Source organism: Hyalella azteca, unplaced genomic scaffold (assembly GCF_000764305.2).
Source record: "Hyalella azteca isolate HAZT.00-mixed unplaced genomic scaffold, Hazt_2.0.2 contig17497, whole genome shotgun sequence".
NCBI classification, from domain to species: domain Eukaryota; kingdom Metazoa; phylum Arthropoda; class Malacostraca; order Amphipoda; family Hyalellidae; genus Hyalella; species Hyalella azteca.
The window spans coordinates 123381-148670 of NW_025947279.1; the positions used below are offsets into that span (position 1 = coordinate 123381).

General features: G+C 37.1%; 1 protein-coding gene across 3 annotated transcripts in view; it reads left to right on the forward strand.

Annotated features, from left to right (window-relative positions):
• The first annotated feature begins 301 nt into the window (after positions 1 to 301).
• The window catches only part of LOC108664873 (ral guanine nucleotide dissociation stimulator), a 49117-nt gene continuing 24128 nt past the window's right edge, over positions 302 to 25290 (forward strand). The window contains exon 1 of one of the 3 annotated variants that reach the window (XM_047885301.1): positions 302 to 614. In XM_047885301.1, the coding sequence (XP_047741257.1) occupies positions 519 to 614 (96 nt within the window). In that variant the 5' untranslated portion in view covers positions 302 to 518. Of the gene's footprint in view, positions 615 to 1931; positions 2115 to 13883; positions 13994 to 25290 lie in introns of those variants that run through there. The other 2 variants (XM_018151567.2, XM_018151566.2) reach the window with 2 other exon arrangements.

Below are 25290 nucleotides of genomic sequence, written 5' to 3' on the forward strand. Positions count from 1 at the left end.
TGTTTTCGTTCTACGCGGTAACAACTTTAAAATGTCTTCGTTTAAATGAAACGGTATCATTATGTGTATCACCTACGCGCATAAAATTTAAAACTATTTTAGGTTCTGTTATAATTATTCGAGTTATGCCCTATGTTCAAAAGAGATTTTTCGTACCTGAAAATTCACCTCAAGGCTCAAACGGCCGGGGATTAACCAAACATTCCTCATGATTTTTTTTAAAGGGCCCGCTGTAAATAAATTCTGTTGCAGCAAACTACATCAGAATAATTTTGTGTTCATTTTATTTCTTCCAGACATCGCTTCACCTGCAGTTTATTTAAAGGGTTAAATTTTTAACGAAGAATATGATTAATTTTGACATATATAAATTTGTGATGATAATATATTGAAAAGCTCGTAGTGAGTGTAGGATCTGGATGGATCAATGTGTGTCTCTTGTCTAGTAACTTCTTTGTTAATACGAATAGAAAAAAGATTCCTTGATCAATCCAGAAAAATGGTATAATTTGGTGCAGATGAGGATGTCTTTCTATAAAAGTAGCAGTAAGCTCAACAAATACGCAAGCCCGCCGTATACTAGGGATTGTGCGCCTTTCAGCCCACCCCTAAAGGTGAGTCCAAAACTTCAATGTCTTTTCATCAAAAATTTTTAAAACCCTATTCGAATCGTCGAAGCGTGCTTGAAAATTACATAGTACAGTCCTTAATATTTGTTGTTGTAATTGCACCCTTCTATTCTGATCAGACATGTTTTACGTAGCACTCATCATCTGCCGTAAATATTGCGTCGACATAATTATTCTGGAACACCACGTCTGGCTCCCACATCGCCATAGCGGGTAACCACTTCGCTCACGAGCCGCACTGCACCTGTCGCTGAAAATGAGTTGCCAGTAGTCGCAAGACCAAATTTCAGGAATCAGTTCATAAAAAAACGACAATTTTCCTATATGTAACACTTGGAGTTAGATAATTCGAGACAGAAGATAAGGTTTAGTATCTGAAATTTTAAGAATATGCGTAGAAAATTATTGAGCAAGTTTTCTTCAGTTCCGTTTTGTAATTAAATTATCTCTAATTGTTGATGACGCTCTTTAGACGAATTAAGAATGTAATATTGCCCCGATTAATTAACTCAGATTTCACAGTTGAACACAAATGAAAATTGATGTGGAATCTTATATATAGTGAAAGATTACTGTTCCTTATAGCCTAAAGGCATTTCAAAGGGAAAATGAATTATTAATGCAGTCATGAAGTCATGAACTTCGCTTGGGATAGATTAACTATATTCCGGTATTAATGGTCCATGCTCAACGAGTGTGAAGTTCTAACTGTTTGCTAAGTTGATCATTGATGCAACGCAATGCATCAATTAGTTTTCTCGACGTGTGTACAGACCTTTATAAAATCACCGCTGCTAATTTTTGAGAAACCTCATCATCGCTATAGACTCGATTCATACGGATGAAGTCTAATAGCATAAGCCATATTATTATTTGCATGCGCGGAATAATTTTTCCCTCATAATTTTGGAGTGATGAAAACGACGATGTGTTTAATACTCAAATCGCTTTCTTTCTACGAAGCTCTTTCATTTTGAACGTTTACCGCAGAACACTGGAAAACCCACCGCCAGATGTCCCCTAGCTACTACACAAGTGTAGTTTCTTCGCCAGGTGATTTTCCACTAATCCCATCCTTTAAGAGAAGAGTAACAGTGCAGTATGGAATCCTTTAAAACATTGAGATGTAAATTTAATTTCAGGTTCTCCTTACAAACACGCAGCTGTTGCGAACGCATAGCACCATAGGTTCACAGAGTGTAGGTGGAGCTTCGGTGTTGCCTGGAACGCGTTGGATGGAGTGTTCAGTGTTGCGGACTTGCGGTGGAGAACTAGTGTCACTGGAACCACAGGTCGGTGTGGTGTGTACGTTGTGGTGGTGTCGTGTTGTGATGTAGAGTGCGTTGTGAGCTGAAGTGCTTTCAAGAATTTATCTGTAGTCATTTATTGCTGCAAGATCCCAATGATATTCAAGTGAATGAGAAACTTATCAAGTATGATGGATATAAATTTTTACTTACGCCAGAGCGGAACATGAGTAAAGAGGTGAGTACGGGAGAAGTTGAAATGCATTGCACCAGCTCTGTATTCTTCCTCCTATCTCTGCCTGAGATCCTTTGAGTTTGTGGCTCCCAGGAATGCGTTTACGGGAGAATGATCATCGTTTGTAGTTTCGTTGGAGCCTTGTTCTCTGAAGAGTTAACGCTTCTCATTATCTGTTGTTCTAAGCGTTAGCTGTGGAGCTGTAGAGAGAAATCCTCACGCGGAAGTGAAAGGCAGTTTAACTTAATCTTTGGAAAGTTATTGCGGAATAAGGAAAAGAACTTTCCGATTAAAGAATTGAAATCTTGCCCAGTCATTACATTTCTAATTTGTGTCACAGAAAGTAAATTTGTTTTAAAGTTTGGAGAGGAGGCTGTCACAACAGGTTTCGTGAAGGTTAAAATTTGACCTACTCTTTCCTGAATATTTTGCGAATCCTTCGTGTCTATAGAACCTTTCATGAAATAAAATAATACAAATTTTGATTGAAAATTCCTATGTTGTTCAGGTTCATTGTCACTTTCGATGTCAAATTGCTGCCTTTACTAATGATTCAAGTCAATTCACTCCTACATTCTAACGTATCTAGATTTACAAATTACAAGTAAGCATATTTGCTGGATTTAATTTAACCGCTCATTATACATTTATTTTGTATTTTTGTGTACTTTAAATTTTGTTTCTAGATTGGTGTCTCAAATGTGTTCTAACCTTAAATCTCCTACCCCATCATTCATATCGAGACACTGCAAATTCATTGATGCATTGTCTTTTGGCCGCTGCATCTAAGACACATTGGCCAAGTTCAATTGCAATAAAACGTTGTAAAATTGATAAAAGTATATCCCGTAGAAATTGGTGTGCAAAAATCGTTTCATTGAAATCAGATGGATACGACATCTCTTCCCATCTTCGACGTCAACGTGACGTGACCATTCATGCTTCACATTCAACGTTAACATGACTTGACCATTCATGCTTCACATCCAACGTTAACGTGACGTTACCGTTCATTCTTCACATTTGACGTAAACATGACTTGACCATTCAAGCTTCGCATTCGACGTAAACATGACTTGACCATTTATGCTTCACATTCGACGTAAACATGACTTGACCATTCATGCTTCACATTCGACGTAGACATGACTTGACCATTCGTGCTTCACATCCAACGTTAACGTGACGTTACCGTTCATTCTTCATATTCGACGTCAACGTGACGTGACCGTTCATGCTTCACATTCGACGTTAACATGACGTGACCATTCATGCCTCACATTCGACGTAAACATGACGTGACAATTCGTGCTTCACATTCGACGTTACATGACGTGACCATTCATGCTTCACATTCGACGTAAACATGACATGACCATTCATGCCTCACATTCGACGTAAACATGACATGACCATTCATGCCTCACATTCGACGTTAACATGACTTGACCATTCATGCTTCACATTCGGCGTCAACATGACGTGACCATTCATTCTTCACATTCGACGTTAACATGACATGACCATTCATGCTTCACATTCGACGTAAACATGACGTGAACATTCATGCTTCACATTCGACGTTAACATGACATGACCATTCATGCTTCACATTCGACGTAAACATGACGTGAACATTCATGCTTCACATTCGACGTTAACATGACATGACCATTCATGCTTCACATTCGACGTAAACATGACGTGAACATTCATGCTTCACATTCGACGTTAACATGACATGACCANGAAAAAATATTTCACTTCATGTCGTTACATGCGCTCAAATTGACGCCAAAAAATAGGTAAACAAAATTACGCAAATATGTTGCACATGCGCTCAAATTGACGCCAAAAAATAGGTAAACAAAATTACGCAATTATGTTGCTAGGAACTAACCTTTATTATTATTATTGTCTATAATGCATTTGTTTATATAGGTAGTCTTTAATGTATTTGCCTATATAGTCTATAATGTATTTATATTTATTTGGTATTTGTCAAGGTTTGTGTATTTGTTTACGTGAAGCGTTACACAGGAAATGTAGCTATATAGGGGCTGGATCCTCGATTCTTATCGTAGCGTATATCATCATTTAATTGGTAACGTTGAAATCGTGATACTCCGAAAAATAAGGGAGGGTAAGGGACGGTCAGAGCCTGATTCCAAAATTGAAGTGTAATTTTGCTTGGGTATGTTATTTCCTGTTCTAAAATGAAAATTTGGGCTTACTTTAAATTTAAGTGACCTTAGTAGGAGCTATTTAGAGTTTCATACAAAATTCAGGTTGGAACGAGACTTCCTTTTATTAGCTTTTATTTTTTTACAATACTTTTGAAGCTATTGAGTGGATTCGGGAAGACGGGATTTGGTATGCTGGGATTAGCCAAGTTGATATTCGCTATGACATGTTATGAAATGACAGGTTTTGGTATCATGGGTTTCGGGATGTTGGACTTCGTAATAATCATACTCTCTGACTGCATTGCTCGGGCAACGCCGGTCGAACCTTCGAGTGAATGCAAATAAGTCAACAATTATATGCTTTCATGCTTTTGCTTGGAATATGGAATTTGATATTCTAGAATGTGAACTAGAATGAATTCAACTTCCAACTTTATCTCCCATGCAATGATAAACTCTCACATATATACAAAAGATTTTGGTAGAATTCTGGTAAAAATGGCTGGGAGGAGTTAGGTTAGCAGCGGATGCGTGAATCAACAAGCCCTGATCGTCGGTTGTTGTGGCGTCGTAAGCTGTCAGTTGCACTTCTAAAGGTTCTGTGTAAACACGCTGCTAATTATCTTTCCGGTCATTTCTTTATTGAACTGCGTAACGGATCATAGCTTTCATATGAAGTAGATTGTAACTACTGAACGCATATCGAAGTAAGAGCATTAATGCGCGTTAAAAGCCTCTTCAAATTGAAATTATTTTCCAAAATGAAAAGCTATGTTAGTCAAGAGGCACTAATGGATTCCGAAACTCATGAAAAGCGCTTACAAATTCCCGAATTGGTGTTCACTGACACGAGCAACGTACGATGCACGAGTGAAGTGATCAAGCTCCTGATGCATCGCTATGGAAGTCGCTTCGACATCTCAAAAGTTCATCTCGGTCGTGACCACTACAGTGCACATCACGCTATCAGTGATATCACTAGCATGCTCATAGGTTACAATGTCTGCACACTCAATTCTGGACGAAAAAAGAGTGATCCTATAACTCTGCCCGATGGAATAGATCCCGAAGAACTTGAGGGATATTTATCCATCAAAACAAGTTCACACACCCCACCGCTGCCCAAGTCTACTTGGTATGTCTTCGAAAACTTGGTGCGTAAATTGTTAAAATTTTCGTTATACTGTAGTACTGCGTTTATGTTTGTTTCAATCCAAGATTGAGTTATCAACTACAGAAATAATTTCAGTTTGCTTTTAGTTAACATGCCACGAATAGTACAGTTTTTTCAGGTTGTCAGAAGCAGCACGCTTTGGAAAACGCGATATAAAAATCCAATTTCCATGCTTTATATCAATTATGACGTACACTTCAGTATTTCATTAACATTAAGCTAATAATCAACGAAAAATATCTGCATGTACGTATATAAGGTCTTCTCCATAACCGGGCATTTTCGTTAATTTTGAATCTCTTTCAAGGAACTGATATAAAATTTATCATAGGTTCTCATTCCATTTTATTGATTTAACGTCGATTTAGGATGTAGCCATAAAAACAGAAAGGACGTCTCCGCTGAAATCCATAATGTAGAGAAAAATACTCTTTATGAATATTTAAAAAAAAGATGAAGTAAGCCTACGGTGATGTATGATTCCCGAAGTATAGCGGAATTTCTGTATTTTGTCATTTACTGTAACTTTCCTATATGACTGTTCATGCAAATAATACTGTTCAATGAAAAATAGTTATTAGCCAATCCCTAATATTTCAGTAGCTCATATTGGTATGAAATGCTTCGAGTTTCTGGTGGTCTTTCTATCTTCTCATTTTTCATATCACGATTACTAAGTTTCCTAAGTAATCACCACTTCTTCGTTTACACACTTTCACTAGGATTGACATTACCCACGGAGTCACGGAGTAATCTCCTCCAGTTTGTTCCTAATCGCGTCAGCCGCAGACATCGCGCAGTTTGAGCCAGTGACGCAGTGTCAATATGACGTCACTGAGTGAGGCAATAACATTGCTTGCATTAATTTCAGCTCACAGGAAATTGGGGACGTCGAACGAACGTCTCGTGGTTGTAGGCGAACGAGATTAATGGAGATTTTATCAAATGTTCGGATAGTTTAGTACATTTCAAACTGATATAGGGACGTCTGTTTTCTGTGATTACACTATGTTGAGTATTATCTTTACCGGCATTATTTGTCTTATTTAATATCCAATCAGGTTTGAAGGAGACATTTTGTATTGTAGAAAAATACCTAAAATTTTCGTGAACTAGTGTCTTTGTCATGAAATCAAGAAGTACGATGAAAATTACGTGCAGGTTTTGATATTAATGTTCGTTGAAAATCTCCAATTACTCGAGTTTCTACTCGAATTATAAATTTTCTACTTGAATTGCTCAAGTCACTACTCGAATTACACTTTGAATACTGCATCACAGTACTAAGTTTTTATAATTATTTTTTTATCGCCGGAATGCACCTGCATTGCGCGAAAAAGTCGCCCCTAGGCGTCACAGGCTCCATGCGTGACGCACGCTTGTTATAGTCTTTCCTGCCAGCGGTGCTCGGGCGTGCGCCCTCGTGACTCACATCACCAACAAAAACATGTTGTTTACATCGTCAAGTTCCATTGCTAAACTTTTCACTATGATTAACGTCAGATGACCTCTATTAAGGTCGTAGTTCATAAACAATTTGGAGAATTATTAAGTGTTGATTCTGAATGAGATTGACTTCAATTTTAAGCCGTGATTTAGAATTAGGTTTAATTATGATTATCGAAATTATTGACAAATCAATATCCTGCATTACTTTAGGCCATTTTTAAAACCATGCCATATTTGCTGTATGCGTTTTCTTGTGACGACTAATATTAAATGATAAAAAGATAATATCCGTTATAGACGTGTGTTGATAATCTAGCTTCCCTATGCTGAATCGTTATTTAAGCTTGGTAACAACTTCTCTCAGAAATTATTCCTTGTGGATAACATTTATCTAAGTTACGTTCTGTAGAAGACTCAACGCTCAAATTCATTCCTGTTCTAGTTACATTGTTGTTGATAGTGCGGATAGTTTGTGGCAAATCTAGTTGGTATATATGGGCCTATTTCTGCAGGCCTATTTCTTCAGTGCGGACACTTCTATTCTATATGCACTATAAGTCATCGTTTTCGCTGGGCAATGAATTGATCGTTGACGCAATTGAAAGTGCAATTGTACCGAAACAATGCAATAGCATCGCTCACTGTTTTAAGTGACGTAATCTTCTTACAAGCAATTAGCCGATCCGTACGAAGCTTACCGGTATCGAAGAAATTGCTAACTGGGACTTGTATGTATGTTTTAAATGTACTTAATTCGTAATTATTTTTATATTTATCACGATTATATTTGTAATGAGACTGATAAAGGTAAAAATGTCTTGAAATTATCGTATCTTTTTAATTTTAATTCGACCTTCTATTCTGTAAATTAAATTACGCCAGGCATTTATTCTTCGTACTACGCTGGTTAATTTGACAAAAATCTCTCTATAGCTTTATATGTTCTTAAGTAGGTATTAAGACGGCCAGCAGATATTAGTCATTTATTTCGATATAATTGTCATTTTTATATCGCATAAAAAGATGGATGCGCTTTGACCAGACGTGTCATGCAAGTAAGAACAATCGAGTTCACACGCTGTTTGCTACGAGACTGTATACCTGATATTAACTGTCTTTTGATGATTATTTTTTATCAAAATTCTTCTTTTTTCAAACAATTTCACGCTTTTAAAGTTGATTCCGCAATATTTTCAATATTTTATTGCATTCATTAAGAGAAGTTTTCAAATAATTTCATTTTCACTTTTCATAAACATTCATTTGGAAAAATGTCCCAATGATTTCAATTCTAGATGTTTCATTTTCTCTCTCTAAAAAAATGAATGTTTCCCATTAAACACTTCTGTTGAAGAAGCTCTTGCAACCCTGCCCGTTTTTCGCAGCACTGAACTCAATTTATTTGTCTAAAAAAATTTCATTCCATTCAGAAAACATTCATATCTATGTTTGATATTTTTTATAGTCAAATGGTCATAAAATGTACCTATAAAGTTTTCCAGTTTAACTGTTTATTTTACTAAATACTATCTATTTTAGGTGATATTGAGCGGTCGATGACACAATTCCTGAGGGCTCACTCATGATTAAACGAAATTATCAGTTTCGATAATAACAGAGAATGATATACAAAGTCTCGCTTCTCGAAACTTTCACTAAATAATAATAGTAACTCCCCCCACCCCACCCTTCCCCTCGACAACCCCCCCCCATCTCCCCTTACCCGCACCCCCGCTCCACATCCGATGTTGTAGCCACGCTACGCATCCTGTCCCACAGTCCGCAGTCACGCCACAGTCCCGCGACTCACTCCACCACATTTGTTACACGAGGCGTTATTGTAAAGCGTATTTAATATAACGAGGTAGCGTATTTACTTATTTATATTTGTTATTTAATATAACATATTTGCTATGTTTATTTACTATAACGCTAATCCCATTTACAAGAACTCTAGGGAAGCACGTGGTTCTTCAGTACAGAGTCAAACGAAAGCGTAAGCTTAATTTATAAAATTCTAAATCGGGATACAACTAAAACTGGAAATTTTCAGAAAGTCGGTCAGTTTAACAGTTTCAATATTTAATGAGATGGGATTTGAAATCAAATTATTTCAAAATTAATTTGATCCAAAAAAGAAAACTTCCACAATTAACATGATACTGAAGTTTACTTTATGTCTTCCTTAATTCTGGCACCAATCAACAAAGAAATCAACAAAGAAATGGCTAAAAACTAAAATCGTATGAACTAAAATTTGAGCTCCATCATCTGCTAATTACTATATTTTGTCCAATAAAGACTATGGGTTTTAATTAGCGGTAATCATTCTGATGAATTTTGCCGAGTTGTTGATTCAGGCAGTTGTTACTTTTACCTAATATTTTATCAAGTTATTTTTTCAAGTTCATTTAACTAACTGACGAACATTCTCACTGCGACTTATTTCTTATTAAAACGAACTTGCATGGGCTTCGTGGTTCAGGTGACGTTTGAAAATCGTAGGGTAACATCCCTCTAGCTCCCGCACGCAATGCCGAAACACTTCTTGGCATTTACTCTGGTGTGGAAAGCTGTCCTGCGTCACAACTTTTGGTCTTTCAGGTTCAAGATTACAATGCTTGCTATATTTTACTCCGAGTTACTTAAGTGAATTATTTGTAGTATTGACCTAACCAAACCAACCTTTCCGTTATATGCAATGGGGGAATTATTGATTTTGATCTATAGATGTATCACGGCACGTACCATATGTCGTACCATATCTACCACATGTACCATGTATAGGTCGAGTGCCTTCGAACGGGAGGTGAATAGTTTAAAAGTATTTCGCACTTAATTTCGAGTTCCAATAAAAAATGAACAGCCATAATTTGTCCGCTTTATTGATGGCACGATCTTCGTATTCACCAATTGATGTTGTAAGAACGACAAATCTTATTTTCTTCTGTTTTTCTTGCAGGTGAGTTGGACGGACGGAAAATTTTGGATGACTCGAGATTGTGAGTATGAATATGCAGTTCACTATTCAAAAAGTTTCTGTATATGTGGGAGAAAAAGTTTAACGCGCACCTAATAATTAGTTATGATACATTCCTTAATAATCAAGTTCATTTTATAATGCATTTGCGCCTTCTAAATTCGAGGTTGTCCAAATAAAAATGAATCAATCACTTAGCATAAAAATCGGAATGACGTGCTGTTGAAATCTTAAAAGGTAGCTTCGGTATGCTTCCATGAATATGTCCTAATAGACGCTTGAAGTTACAATAACGTTAATTAAAATTTATTTAAGTGAAATCAGCTCGTAATCAACATAATCTTTTACCTAATGCATGGCTGTTAAAGGAAAAGTATTGGAGCCATCAGATCCAGATATCTTTACGTCTCTTGGCTAGTATCATGACTTTCATTCTGTATTACGGGTTTGCGTCTGCTTTTCGTGTGCAAATAATTAGCAAAATATTGTTCAAGTTCGTAATGGCACATAATTTTCGAAATTTGTATTATGTGCCCCCACCCTCTAATTTATATGCTCAGTTCTTTGACGATGATATGTCTTTTGGTCGATGATATGTTGTCAATCAGCATACACGAACTGCATGATGCAAAAGTCGTGCATGTAAATTTTATAATTAATTCATTTGGGAACAATTTGGCATAATTATTGTCTGCCTATACTTTGAATTGTTATCAATGTTCGCACGATTGATTTCTTCAAAAGTTGTAAGACCGACAATGTCTAATCATGTTTGTGTACATTTTTATCTTGACAGCGAAGCAACGCCGGCCAGTGCTTGAGAAACTTTGGCTGTAAAACAGATTTTTAAATTCAATATACGTCAGAATTTGGGTTTGAGATACTTTTATAGGTGAATGGCTTGTGTATAAAATTATGTAAGGTGTAGCCTCGGAGAATTAAATTCTATGTTGTGTAGAATTTTAAAAATAATTGTCGGAATTCATTTTTATGCACGACTTGTATACTGCCCTTTATATAAGATGCTTTATAATCTGTTATATTTATTGGTTAATGGGAGCGAATACAATTTCCTACTTATTTTAGCTCGAAATTCAATTCACCATTGATAGGTCTACATTAATAGGTCTACACGTACAGGAGTACGTAGTTGAGTGTTACATAGGTTATTACTTTATCTACCAGGACAGTTCATATATGACTCGCTTCATGAGCATCGCGCTGGCTGGACTGTCAGCATATGTCGTCCAGATATGACTTGATCAAGTCATAAAATCTCGTATATGAACATATAATTTTTGCTTGCCTTTAACATAAGAAACTTTGCTTACCTTTCACAGAAACACGTGTCTGAAGAGTGCTTACAATTAATGAACCTACAAATTTCGTTGTACTTGCTCGGTGTGGCATGCTTATGTAGTTGGTGATTCTTCTGTTTATTAAAACATGATCCCTGCGAAGCATGTGCGGAGGAATGAAGCAGGAATGTCGGCACTTGAGATTTTGTGTTTACAGCTTTCATTAGAACGTTTTTTCGATTGATGTTTTTCTCATGTATTGAATTAAGATTACATTTCAGTATTATTTCACATCTGGCAATATTGCGTAATACTATATTATATAGAAGTCTAATTATAAGAGTAATTAATTATAATTTCACTGCACTTGATATCATGTTATTCTTAAAAAATGATGTCATTCGAATATAATTTTCCTTGAAATTGAGTAGTGTTGCCATACCGGTGGGCGGAACCGTTGATTGACATCTAATGTAATAGAAACGCTGCTCGATCACTTGCCTATAATATGTTACGAAATGTTCACTTTCGTGTAGTTATAACTTTTATGTTTATGACTGAATAAAAATAGCTTTCATTAACGAATCAATAGGCAACAGTCACGCAAAACAATTTATTTTAGAATCAGTAATTAATTATAATCTATTTTTTATTGTTTTAACTGTTGAAATGGTGTATATATATAATATTTATAATAAGCAAATAAGGAGACATTATTAGTTAAGTTAGTTCAGTGATTTCCGTAGCATATACCTTGGTCACTTAGTAATAAGAATTACAATGGAAATGAGATCGTAGTAAATCATATTGAAACATATTTCAACTGAGTTTATCTTTACTTGGCAGCAATATTAGATGAAAAATCCTCCTAACATCGCGTTGTTTTTTTATGTAGAAATATTGCTTATTAAGCTTGCTTGCGTGTCGAACCTGACTAATCAGTAGAATGAACATAACCATTAATTTACTATTTACTGCCTGTGCTGTCAACTTCGGGTACCTAATGCAACGTCAGAGAATGAAAGTTTGTGCTATAGTAGCTTACTGTTTTGTGCGGGAGCAATGTATCTTGATAATGATGAGCTTATATAGTGGGAAAATGGGATTATTTGGAATGAGTGTTGTTTGTGTGATGGGGCTGTGAAGGGAAGTGAGAAGCAGCTGAAAGGGGTAAAGTAAGATGTCTGAGAAAAAAAGTTATTGTAGAGATGATTCTAGGACAGGTAGGTTTGCGAGGAATGAAGAGAGTATGAGAAAACAGGTGATGAGTGGATTGTGGCTATGATTGGGAGTGCAAACAGATGTTGGGACAGCTTGTGGAGACTGTGAGTGAGGATGCGAGGATGACACAAATAGTTTTGAAGATTGGTGAAAAAACATGATTTAATTCATTAGATAAAAAAATCGAAGTCACTTTAGGTGTGTTAACTTGATTCAATTTGTCTATTCTATTATTTTATATGTAGATTTTAGTAATGTATTTTTTAAATTTAAGAAAAAAGGAGCTATTATAAGGAGGCAAGATTATCACACTTTCTCAAAATCCGCTTTTTAGTGATAATTAAAATAACACAATCATTGCCTCGCTCTACCACTGTCTTTAAAACAAACTTTTCATTTATAACTGCAAGGTTTGAGACGAATCACTTTGTAATGCCTATTAATATGCATAAAACCGCGTAAAAAATTCATCCACTTGAGTAAGAAATTTTTAACGTGCTCAATATTTCATTTAGTACAGTTGAACGAACTTTATACAGAAGGATAAGCTGCCTTCGTCAGCTATCAACATGAAAGTTTAATACAAACTAAAGCTCACTATATGTATGTATTGTGTTTTTATTCTTATTTTGTTATTGTTTTTAGCAATAAACGGAGCACTCTGCCCAACCATTGGAGAACAACAATATTGGAGCGACGTGTCATTAATTAGAGCAGAGAGGATAAATATAGACAATATCGCTGAATGATGCGAATAAGACGCGAGACAACGTCACCATCACGATGCCAGCTGTCCGGTCACAACGTCACCATCACGATGCCAGCTGTCCGGTCACAACGTCACCATCACGATGCCAGCTGTACGGTCACAACGTCACCATCATGATGCCAGCTGTCCGGTCACAAACCGCCCTGGCATCCAGTTCCTGGAAGTCACTTGGCTGGCACTGGCAGTGTGGCTCCAGTGTTGGTGCGAGTGCCATGTGTGCCGCCGCGCTCGTGATGACCAGAAGAGAAAACGTTGCTTGTGGCTTCAGTGAAACTCGGCAGGTGATGATTTTGCGGACGGACCGCAGAGCGGATAAGCCTGTGGTTGCACTTGGGTGTTTTAACGACGGATGAGCAGTGCGAACACGGATGTTGGGATGAGATAGTGTGGAAAATCTCTTTATTCAGTTGATCTATTATTGACGGAAATCCCTTACTTCTACATGAAATAATACAATACTGATTTACCTCAATTAACATAGTTCATGATTTTTCTACCATTTTTTGATCATTCATCGACTTTTTGAATGTAATCTATATACAAAATCGTTTTAAACATCATGTGTAAACTTTTGTGTTATTTGTGAAAGTGTTATTTCGGTGCACTTTAATGCATCCAATTTTCTAGCATTTTCCAGTGTATAATTTGTTTCAAAGTGTTATCTACTATCGAAGAGTCTAATCTATCTCCCTTTTATTTTTCACTATTGTGATTGTGAGAATTTCATGCTCGAGTGTCCAAGTGTGGCATTGATCGCTCGATGTGAGGCTGCAAGCATGACATCGATAACATGATTCGTGGCGAGGTGAGTGAAGCGGCGCACGCATCGTGAAGCCTACGCATGTTTTCCCTGCACGATGCTTTCCGCTTCGTGGAAACTGAAAGTTTATATGTTATTGGCACGAGGTGCATGCTCTTCAACCTACGGGACTAAAATAACGGGAGTTTTACAAATTAATTTAAAACGTGGAGATTCGTTTATTAACAATGTAAGCGGTAGAAGAAATGGATTCTCTGTTTCATATTGCCGAACTATGAATGTTTATTTCAGCTTAGTAGATACCAATTTATTAATTAAGAAATTAGTATTGCGCACTCGAATTAAAAACTAAGGCGCGTGGTATGACCGCCAACAAACCCTGTAGAATTTTCCTCTGAACGAAGATTTTAATGCTGGAAACGGGATTTTCTCTAAATATATTGTACGTTAAGAGTAAAAGGTTACAACAATTTTTTAAGGCTCTCTAGGCTTGAAAGGATTCTTCTCTAAACATTCGTCAAGGATAAGGTTAGAACAATTTTGTTTCGACGTTCTAGGCTTGAAAATCGTTGTGTGTCACTTACAACTATTAGTTGCATGAATTTATTCAAATGAGCCTGCAAATTTTTCATTTTCTTCTGAGTTATAGTTAGAAAGTAATGCTTGAAAACAATTGCTGGGGAAACTGCCTACTGTTCGTTTAATAGAGATAGATTAGTATGTACTATATTATAATTTCATCAATGCGAATGATAAGGAACTTGTTGATTAACAAGAACTATATAAAGTGAACAACGAGCTGTTTTCTGTCCTGTAAATTAAAATCAATAACTTATATTCCAGTTAACAATGCGTGAGGCTTTCTTTCTCATAAAAAACTAGTCATATATTCGGTTGAAATAAATTTGCCATCATCTCTTCTTTAATGAATCCGAAAATTTTAAAATATGGAATCTTCTTTCCTTAGTACAATCTTTTTATCAAACCATAACCAATGAGTAATTTTTCACTTTTTTAAACTATGAAATGAATTTCTAATTCCTGAAATGGGCACGTTTTTCTGAGAAATTTTGCAGAACATAATTTTTCCTTATTTCCTTTAAATTAATTCCTTCACTTCTCCTTTGTCTGATTAACGATAAGCTCCTGGTGGCATCCTCTTGTCATTTAGTGTTTAATTGAGTGGCCGACCTTCTGCTGCATCACTGCAGGTGCCCTTTGCCCTACACCCGTCGCGCCGCAATTGCGGACTTGTAAAAACAGCTCCGACTTTATAATTTTGAACTAAACTTTATAATTCTCTTAACTTCTGAATAGAACCAAAGACTGAATTTACAAAGAATTAAAAATGGAATCATGACTTTGAAGTCGATTTAACAAGCAAATATGAATTATGGAGTGTTCGGCATCTGAAAAAATCGAAGGTGGCCTTATTTATGACGGCTAAAATAATTTATTCGTCGGAAAATTTCTGGTCTAATTATTCTGGAAACTCTCTTTCATTCCTCTTGTCTGTTTGATGGGTGTTAGTGGGATTTATATTCGGGAAAGCAAGTTAAAAAATGCCGAATAAACAAACCCATCGTCCCTAGAAATTCTATTTAAAAAACGAATTCAATTGTTTAGACTCAGCCAGCTTTCTCCAGGTCTATGACTTGACACCTTTCCCTGCCGCACTAAGCGCATGACGTTCACTGAGCGTGGCATGCAGTTTGCCCCAGAGCTATAAGGTCACGAGCTCTGTGTTCGCCTAACGCACGTTACTGTTGTCGTGATAACAATGTGAACTTCACGGCGTGCACAACACCTGCGAGGTAATCTTCTCTTGCTCTTGATTGTCTCAATATCAATTATTGTTAGAATATGTTCAGTATTACTCGGATGCACGGCTTAATGGAACGCTTTGACGCGACGATGTGGTTTTGAAATTTGGAGTTAATTATTTATTCTTTGTTTTGAGTGAGGATAAGCACAATTTCTAATCATAAATTTTCATTGAATGCTTGAAATTTTTTGTGCAAGTTAGATGTAAGTCAACGTAGCATTATACGGTGCACCTCACATTGCCTGAGTTGCAATGTGTTGTGAGAAATTTTCGGTGATCTGTAATTAACGAAAGCCGTTTTGAAGCCTGATGTATGTTGAAACTTTAGTTACATCAATCAGAATATTTGTACTGTGTATTTTGTACCGGTATAATTTAAATCACAATATAATTTTTGGATGCGTAATTGGTTATATATTTGAATTTTTGTTCAACACATAGAGCGAAAACATGGATACGTATTTGTATTTGTTCGTATTTTGGCTTTCATTGTCGAACATTATTTTTTAAAATTGAGTTTATCCTCCCAATTTCTGGGTCAATTAACCAGAAATCTAGAGTAAGAATACGAAGCCTAGATTTATTTATTTAATTTATTGTATACAAACTGTACATACACTGTAGTAAAATAACGTTGTCTGCTTCAGCATTCCTCGGATTGCCAGCGTGAGCGGAATAGTCGTTGCTATTCACTGATTAATAGCAATTTGATTGCGACTTTATTGCTTGAGTTGTTATTGATGTATAATGAATTAAAATATAGCTGCGCCAGATGAGAAGTAACTGAACTTCTGCGCTCAGCTAAAACTTCAAACGAGTTATTGGCGAGAACGTATTTATGCGATTCTGCCTAAGGTAATATACCCGCAAACAAAACAAGCAAAATGTTTCGTTTGAAAATATAGAGGTTCTGTTTATAATTTCCTCCTTGCGATGGTGGCGGCTCTGGTGTTCGCGTAACTGCTCATTCTTGAGCAAGCTAGGAAGTGCGAGGCTCTCAACGCGCAACGGCGCTCACGATGGCGCAACCCTCGCCGTCTACTGGCTATGCACACCGCGGCGACTGTAGCACCAGCATAGCCATGCCTATGGTCATCGGCGTTGTAGAATAGGCTGAGTTGGCCTGTCGCCGATTCTTAAAATGCTCTTGAATTGTCTATTGGGGACCTGGGGACTGGCCTTCTCACCAGAACTATCCAAAACTGAAGTTGAAGCTAAGTGGCTGCTGAACATCCAATAATTTGTGAGGTGGAAGGCACTTCTAGTCGGAACGTATACATCCGCATCACTCTAAATAGTCTGAATTTGAACGCGTTCAGATTTGGAGCTTCAACGATGACAGCAGGAAGTCTGGTAGATCAGTGGGAAAAACGGTGGGTCACTTGAAAATATTAATCAATTATGTAATTGTTTTACATTATTAACAAGTGTTTCTCTCTAACTTGTGTTTCTTCCAGTTTCAGTATTATTTTTAATCTTAAAGTGAACGGTCTAGTAATATGTGCTGCTGGTCGATTGGTGTGCACTATTACAACAGTTCGAAGAAAGTACATCAAATAACATAAAAGATAAATTCAAAACTCGTTTAGGTACAAAAAATTAAATTACCATGTAATTTCCATCATTTTTATAACTTTCATTCACTCTTGTAAGTTTTCAAATTATCAGATGCTGGGCATCGTAGCGCGCACTTTGGTTGATTATTTAGTTCTCACATTTTCTATCTCACGGATTCTCATCTGCGAAGTCTAAGTTGCCAACGACCAGTGGCAGCTTTCTTTGGAAAGCGCACAACTAAAGCCTACGTACGAGATCCGCTACGGGTCTTAGATAAGCGTACAACCTAAGCCAGCAAGACCTGCTGCATGTTTTTGGAAGGCGTAAACAACTTAAACCGAAATCCGTTGCCTGTCTTTGTAAGGCGCATAATCTATACTATAGGACCATAAAAATGCGCCACGTGGCTTAAATTCGTAAAGCGTACAACATAAACCAACACCATCCGTTACTTGTCTTGGAAAGGGCACTACCAAAGCCAAGAAGATCCCCTCCGTGTCTTGGAAGGCGTGCAACCTAAGCCAAAAGATTGCTACGTATCTTTCTAAAGCGTGCAACCTAAGCCAAAAGATTGCTACGTATCTTTCTAAATCGTACAATCTAATTGCCAAAAAGATTGCCACGCATTTTTCTATAGCGTATAACCTAAGCCAACTAATACCCGCGATGTGTCTTCGGAGAGATAGAAACCTAAGCCAACAAGATCCGCTAAGCGTCAATCCGGTTTACTATCAAGAAGCATGTCTCTTCATCTCTCCTAGATCCCATCAAGTTATTAGAAACTTGTACCTGGAAAGATATTCCGTTTTAATGTTGAATATTTCCTTGTTGTTTAATTCAGGTTTTATTCTTGTCTCGGATCGTCATTTGCTGCTGGTAACGAGCTCGGAAAATGTCATTATTGCAAATTTTTTTTTAAATGATGGGATGAGAACTCCTTGCAAAATGTTGCTGAAAAAAGATAGAACTGATTCCCTTCAACTCGAGTTCACAGTTTTTGCAGAAATTACGAAAAGCACATCTCACATTAAAAAACCCGACTGATTGTAGCACCTAATAGGGAAATCAAATTTTATCTGTATTCTAAATTCCATTGTGCAACGTCAAGGGTTCATGCACATTCTATATAAATTACCTAACCTGATTACAGTATTATTTGGATTTTCCTTAAAGCTTGACTAAATATGCACTTTCCAAGTCAATCTTGTATTTCCATTGTTCAAACGCGTTGAAAATGTATAGTTTTAATTAAGTTATCAAGAAAGGGCCATACTACTTAACCCTCTACCACCGTATGTCACTCTCCGGGAACATAACTTTCAAGTTAAATTATACGTAAAATATTGACTATAGCAACCTGAGGACGTTTGTCAGCAACAGAGAACATTTTTAATTTGTACGTGGTGGCAACCTTCAGTGCAAGTCATTTTTCGCTCACTAGCAACGCATCCTTTTAGGGAAGGCTTTTGTGATAATATTGCTCGGCTTACTCGTGTCAGGCGGTAGAGGGTTAATGTTCATTTTACCCTAAATTCGGTCAATCCGCATAAATATTGTTTGCTGCTCAACAGTCCATGCAACGCAACCAGTTATATATTTATTAGCATGCTGGAGCCCACAGATTCCAGGATCTTTTGCTAGGTTACTGGGTCAAGGCGAGTCAATGTAGACTCGTCAGCTAGCAATGCTGTTCTCATAACATGAGCCGTGATATGACCTACTCGACTGAGTTGTTCTGAAAGCATCGACGATATATATATCGATATTTGCGTAGAAGTTTAAATTGATTCCCCATATATACATATATATATTCGTTCAATTATAAGTCTAATGAAGTTCATAAAACCTTTATAGTTTTAACTCTGAACGTGCACCTTTCACAAGAGATTTTTCCGTCGATTCACCGGTCTCGGAAAAGAATTTCCACGTGCTTGGTGCCTTGAAAACGAATGTTAAATTGAGTAGCAAACTGCATTATTATCTATTACGAAAGAAACGTACTCGTTATACAGTGGCTCACAGCTTTGTTGAGTGAAAGATATGACATTCTAATCCGTAAGAACTGTATATGCGTGCACATATATTCATAGCACCCGAATTGGCTAAATTTATACCAGTGAAAGTTACCACGAATAATTCATATGTGAATACTTTATCACGTATGTATCTCGTGTATAAATTTTCTGCAATGCTATCCTCTATTTACAATGGGACTTCCCTACTTATTTGTTCGCTGCAATATTATCCCGATGTTTGGGCAAGCCAAATAAAAAGAGAAAGAATAGAAAGTACGGTATAATAAATATATCATTCTAATGTTAGTTGATATTACTCCGTTCTTATTTGCTCATTCTTCTATATTCAATGAATACAGTTCCGATGTCCATTATTAGGTGGTTAGCCATTATTATATGCTGTGCAATCCACGCAATCCTTTAGAAAACTATCTCATGACCCACAACCCGCATACTAATCCAATTTTCACACTCATGGCTACAGTCTTCTTTGTCTATGGGTATCACTCTTTTTGCCGCCATCTCCAGCACCTCTCTCGACTAAATGGCTCGCATCTCACATGGCTGTATTGCCCATGTTTTGTTTCCATGATTAGTCCCTCTCTTTGCATCTATAGATATCACTTCCTTCTGCCTGTATGTGTATCACCTCGACCATGTAGTTTTAAACCTATTTTCGCTTCAATGTCTAGCCATGCTCCTCAAGGAACATTAAGCTCATTGTCATCTCTACCCTCACCTGTACACCACAGCTATAGGTCGTTGAGCAGACGAAGAATCTATCACGTTGTTCATTTCTGCATGCTATTGTAGAACAATTAATTACCACTATCAACTTTGCCAAATTAATAGTCAAATCGTTTTTTTGACGTTTCTCACTTGATCCCTGGCACGACGGCGAATATTTTCACCGGCCACTCAAGTGCTCGGCATGTGTAGCGGCACCTGTACAGCTAGAAGTATAAAGTAGACCAGCGGCAATGGCTGGACGAGAAGCTCCGGTGCATCGCTCTCTCGCTACCAAGCACGTAACTGTTGCGTTGTGCTGGCCTCAATCAAAATGAGAACCGTACAAGAAAAAGTCCGCTTTGTGTGTCGGCCGGCAATTTTTAATTGGAGTACAGCGTATGTCTGCTTCGCTGGGTGCCAACAATAAGTACCTATGTTTGTATTGGCTCAAAATCGTTTTCGTTAAGAGGATGAGTGAAAAAATATGAATAGAAAAGGTACATATGTAGAAGTTTTCTATATGTTTTGTTCAGAAGAGTAGTTTTTCTGTACAGAAATTAATCGAATCATTTAACCATTTTTTGTTACCTTCAGGCTGGCTGCGCTCTTCAGAATAAATTTTTGAGGTACGAATTTTTCCCGAGTAAACTCGTTCAAATTCAAACAATGTTTACCGTGACACACTTTGAGGCATGACATACTAATAGCCCTGTGCTTCTGCTATGTGGTCGGCCTGGCGTGCCAGTATTCTTAGGAAAAGAAGTCACTTGAACTAAAACAAGTTATTTGAACCTCATGTTTCTACGATTCTGTCGGATCGATTGCTGTGATCGTCGACTGGTTATTTCCGCTTCATCGGACGACATTCATTGTACGTGATGGTCATTTGGAGGCATTGTTGTCTTTACTTTTTGTAGCATGTAACAATTGTTCTAGATGAATTTCCTTGAAGTGTTCCACTGGCAGGTAATGATGACTCCTTGATTGACATTCCAAAAGTATTTCATGGTGTAAAAAATATCTATCTCTGATGCATCTAATGTTTATATTTAGTCTCAGTTTAAATGAGGTTCAGAATAGATGAGCTTGAATTTAAACCGCATCCACACAACGGATGTTTGTAAACATTGCATGGCGTGACGCGCTGAGATCGATACTCCCGCAAGCTGCGACTCAAGACACGCTACAGTCCGCTGTCTGTCCTGTGCTCAAGGCATATCTAGGACACGATACTTTTATGGGAACGTCGGTCGCAGATTTGGCGTGAAGACGACTCGAGACTTGCTTTTTTTTATTATTAGGCCTACATATTTCCATCCTTTAACTTGACATACTAGCGCGCTGGATTTGAATCATTCTACTAGTAAACAAAAAATTATTTTATTAATTATTATATATCTGGCATGATCTATTTGCTTTGGCAATTATTTGTTAAAAGCTGGAATCGTTTCTAGAATATTAACAGCAACCATAGCAACAGTTCTCATATCGGTTTGGAACTTTTGTGTGCATCTCCATTGCCCTTGTTTTGATTGGATTAATTTTCAAAACTTTTCTTCGAGCTAGAAGGCGTTTTTTCTAGGATGGTCTAAATTTGTCAAGAAAATTTTATAGAACATTTGCCAAGTAGCCGCGAGCAAATTGAAATTGAATTCATGCTTCGATCACGCAAGAATTTAAATCTTCGTCTTTATTGCTGGAGACCAAACGTTCTATTGCAATTTTGTTGATCACGTAATGGCTGGCCATGAACTTGTCTATTAACTCCTGACGTGGAACATGGCTCGCTGCTGCATTCAGCCTTTTAAATGCAATGCTTGTCTCCGAAAAAAGGTAAAATAAAAAATTTCCGTCATATAGCTTCATTTATCTTGGTCTTTCCGCTTCAATTGAAATAATTCTTGCACGACGACACATTTTTTATACCTTGCTAAAATTTTCGTCCTCTCTGTATAATTTGTTTTGCTTTCTTTTTTTCTTCCGTTCCGTGGTGCTCTAACGGCTAATTCTGAAATTCAAGTTTATCTTTACCGAGCTCTTAAGTATTCGTTGTTTCCAAGTAAAGCAAGTGTTCTAAATGTTCCTGAAACTAAAAAGAACTTCGTTATCTTTGATTATAAAAAAGTAACTCGTCCCAATTTGCTGGTTGAATTTGACATTGAAAAGCTCAAATTGCGCGGGGAAGAAAACAGAAATTATTCATCTATCATATTTTTTCCTCTTAAATCTGCTTGAAATAAAACTCATAAATCGCCGGTTAGCTCCCAGATTAATAAGCAATACAAGAATTTTTATTGCATATTTTATTACGGAAATGTTAGCACTTATTTGTTGCAATGTTGTAACTTCTGCATTCGGGTGAATTTTTTATGATACAAGAGTGACTGCATGGGCACCATAGTACTGCCATCTTATCAATATAAGATAAACAACATGATGCTATATGCAGCTAAAGCACTATCACTAATAATTGATTAATATCATAGCCTGCATCACGCAACTCGTCTCGCTCAGAGCTCCCAAAACCTGAGTTGCAATGTCACGGCCTGGGAGCCGTTTGTGGGCCTGGTAGAGAGAGTTCTTATTTGGTCATTAACGATTTCTAAATTTTCGCTTGTACGCTGGTGAGGAAACTTTCATAGCAATTCAAATTTGTCAAATTGAACAGTTGCGCGTTTGTAAACAAATTCAGCAAGGTTCAGAAACGTAGTGTGAAAAAAAGTTCAATTTTATTCCTTCTGAAATTAGGATCGCCATATATTATTTTCTGCAACTAAATAGGTTACTTAAGGATTTACAAATTTAATGCTGGTTCGTCACTAAAATCGCACAATGCTTCATTGCAATGTGTTGTTAGGAATGGAGAAATGTTTGGAGAAGAATGTTTTTCATTATTAGAGCTCAAATATATAATTATTTTCAACTTTTACATTTTTACATTGCTTCCAACATTATTTCAACATGCTTCTCTTCAGAGCCTTCTTTCTTCAGAACGCTTAAATATCAAATTATTTGTGAATTTTTCCACTCGGAGGTGAAAAATGTGTAATTTTCTTACCATAAAAAAATTTCTTCTCATGTGATGAAAACCAGGAAATATTGCAATGCATGCAATGAACGCTGTGCGTCAAGTTTATTTGTACGATGACCCAATTCACTGCAGCTGCGCACGGACATCTTACATGACATGCGATCACAACTAAGTTGGTTGCGTGCAGGTCAATGATGTCCTGGCTGGGCTGTCCTTGGGACACCCAAGGATAGGCCGGGAAGTCCTATTATCCTATATACTCCCGAGCCAAGCGAATTATCCTTGGCACGAGGCTCCATTGATCGGCAGGACCTCCTTGCTTGCATGTAGTCCGATGAGCAGCTTCGCAAACCTTGAATTTCTTGAAGTCGAAAGTTTCATGCTAATGAATTTTCATCCGTGACAAATAAAGTTTCTGTATTCATGCAAAGTGCATTGATTAGTTTTTGTTACTAATTTAGTTAGTTTTTAGTAACTAATGCATTGATTAGTTTTAAGCTGGTGTCAATTGGTGGATTTGTTTTTTACATTCTGTTCCTACATCCTACTTTTAATTAGTACGAGATGTGCTTACAAATTTAATGATGCGGATGTTCTCATTTAGCATTCAATTAAACTATTAATTGCGCAACAGTCGTTTTGAACTCACTTATATACAAGGTCAACCACGTTATTTCTGTAACTTTCACCATTGTTGAAGCATCTTGAATTTTTTCCTTTAAACTCGTTTCTTTCCTTGTATTTCTTTCCTTGTATGAGTCACAATCTTTTCGTTTCGATCGACTGACTATTCAATATTCATTGCCGTTCTTTCAGGAACTAATAACATCAATAACATCTGTTCACTATATGGTTGTAGGATATGGAGTGTCGCCTTGAACGTTCCGCCCACGTGATATGCTTAAGATTGGTCCTCACTGGAAAGGGAAAGGGCGTCTAAGATCCTCGCACTCGTCCCTAAATGGAGGATACTTTAGTGAAATTATGCTGTTGTTCACTTCTTTTTGGGGCCACTGTGTAGTTTGAATAAGCGGCATGTTGGCCAGGCAAATAGGTTTTTTCATCATTCAAATAATCCGTAAAATTGTGTTCCGTTCTTCACGGGAGTTATAGTTTTCATCAATTATCCACATGAATTTCACTTTTAATTCATTATGAAATAGTTAAACTTGTACAAATTAAAAAAAAACATATACCTATATAATCTGTCTAAGAAATATATATCTTATTCAAAACTGTATAAGTTATTTTTAAAAAATATATTATGATATTAAATTACCGTTTATGCGAAAAATGTATAATTAATGACCAGCAACAGCTTGCGGTTAGTGTTGAGCCGACGTATCTGAGTAAAACAATGTTTAAATGTGCCAAATAATCGTTGGGTGCACTGAAGTTTAGGCACGTGAACTTGTGTCAATGTCAACGCATGCAGCGCGTGTTCGTAAGCGCATGTCCTGCCATGTACAGCGTTCACGATAACGACCATTGTTCTCGCTTCCTCCGTGTCCGGCAAAATTATTTGCTAAAAATATCTTTGTTATTCTCGTAAAAGAAAGAACTATGTGCACTTTTAGTCTGTGAAAATGTCTTGTTATTGTTGTAAAAGGAATTACAAGCTGCGCACTTGAAAATCTTTCCTTAGCATCGTGCTTCAGGACATTAATATGAACTGAGAATGGTGAATTGAAATTTCAAGGTGGTTATTGAAAGACTTGGGTATTCAGTGAATTTTCAATGAACATATTTGCCCACCTAGGTTTTTCTTAAGTTCAAATAGGATAATCTCCAGCGATAATTGAAACTGTACTATTTTTTAGCGCATGTTCTCTTTTATGGAAAAAAAGGTACCTATTGTGCTCGTCATGCCCGTCTGTCCGTCCGTCTGTCCGTGACTTCACGTTTTCGTCGACGAGAAAATGCGCTCTCTGCCAGTTACTGCAGTTATATTTTTTTAGCTTTCGTGTCGACTATAAATAGCTCTAGCCCACTTTACTATATGTATACTGCCTCCAGCTCTCCCGCGCAACAGTAAATATCTCCTGAGGGTCACTGTGCCAAGTGAAGGTCGGAATTCGACATAAAAACGGAGCGGACTTCCCTGTTCCGGCCAGCTGGAGAGTGCCGTTCATTCCGACTCCGCCAAATAGACGGCGGTGGCCTTACAGCGCGTGGGCTTCTGGCT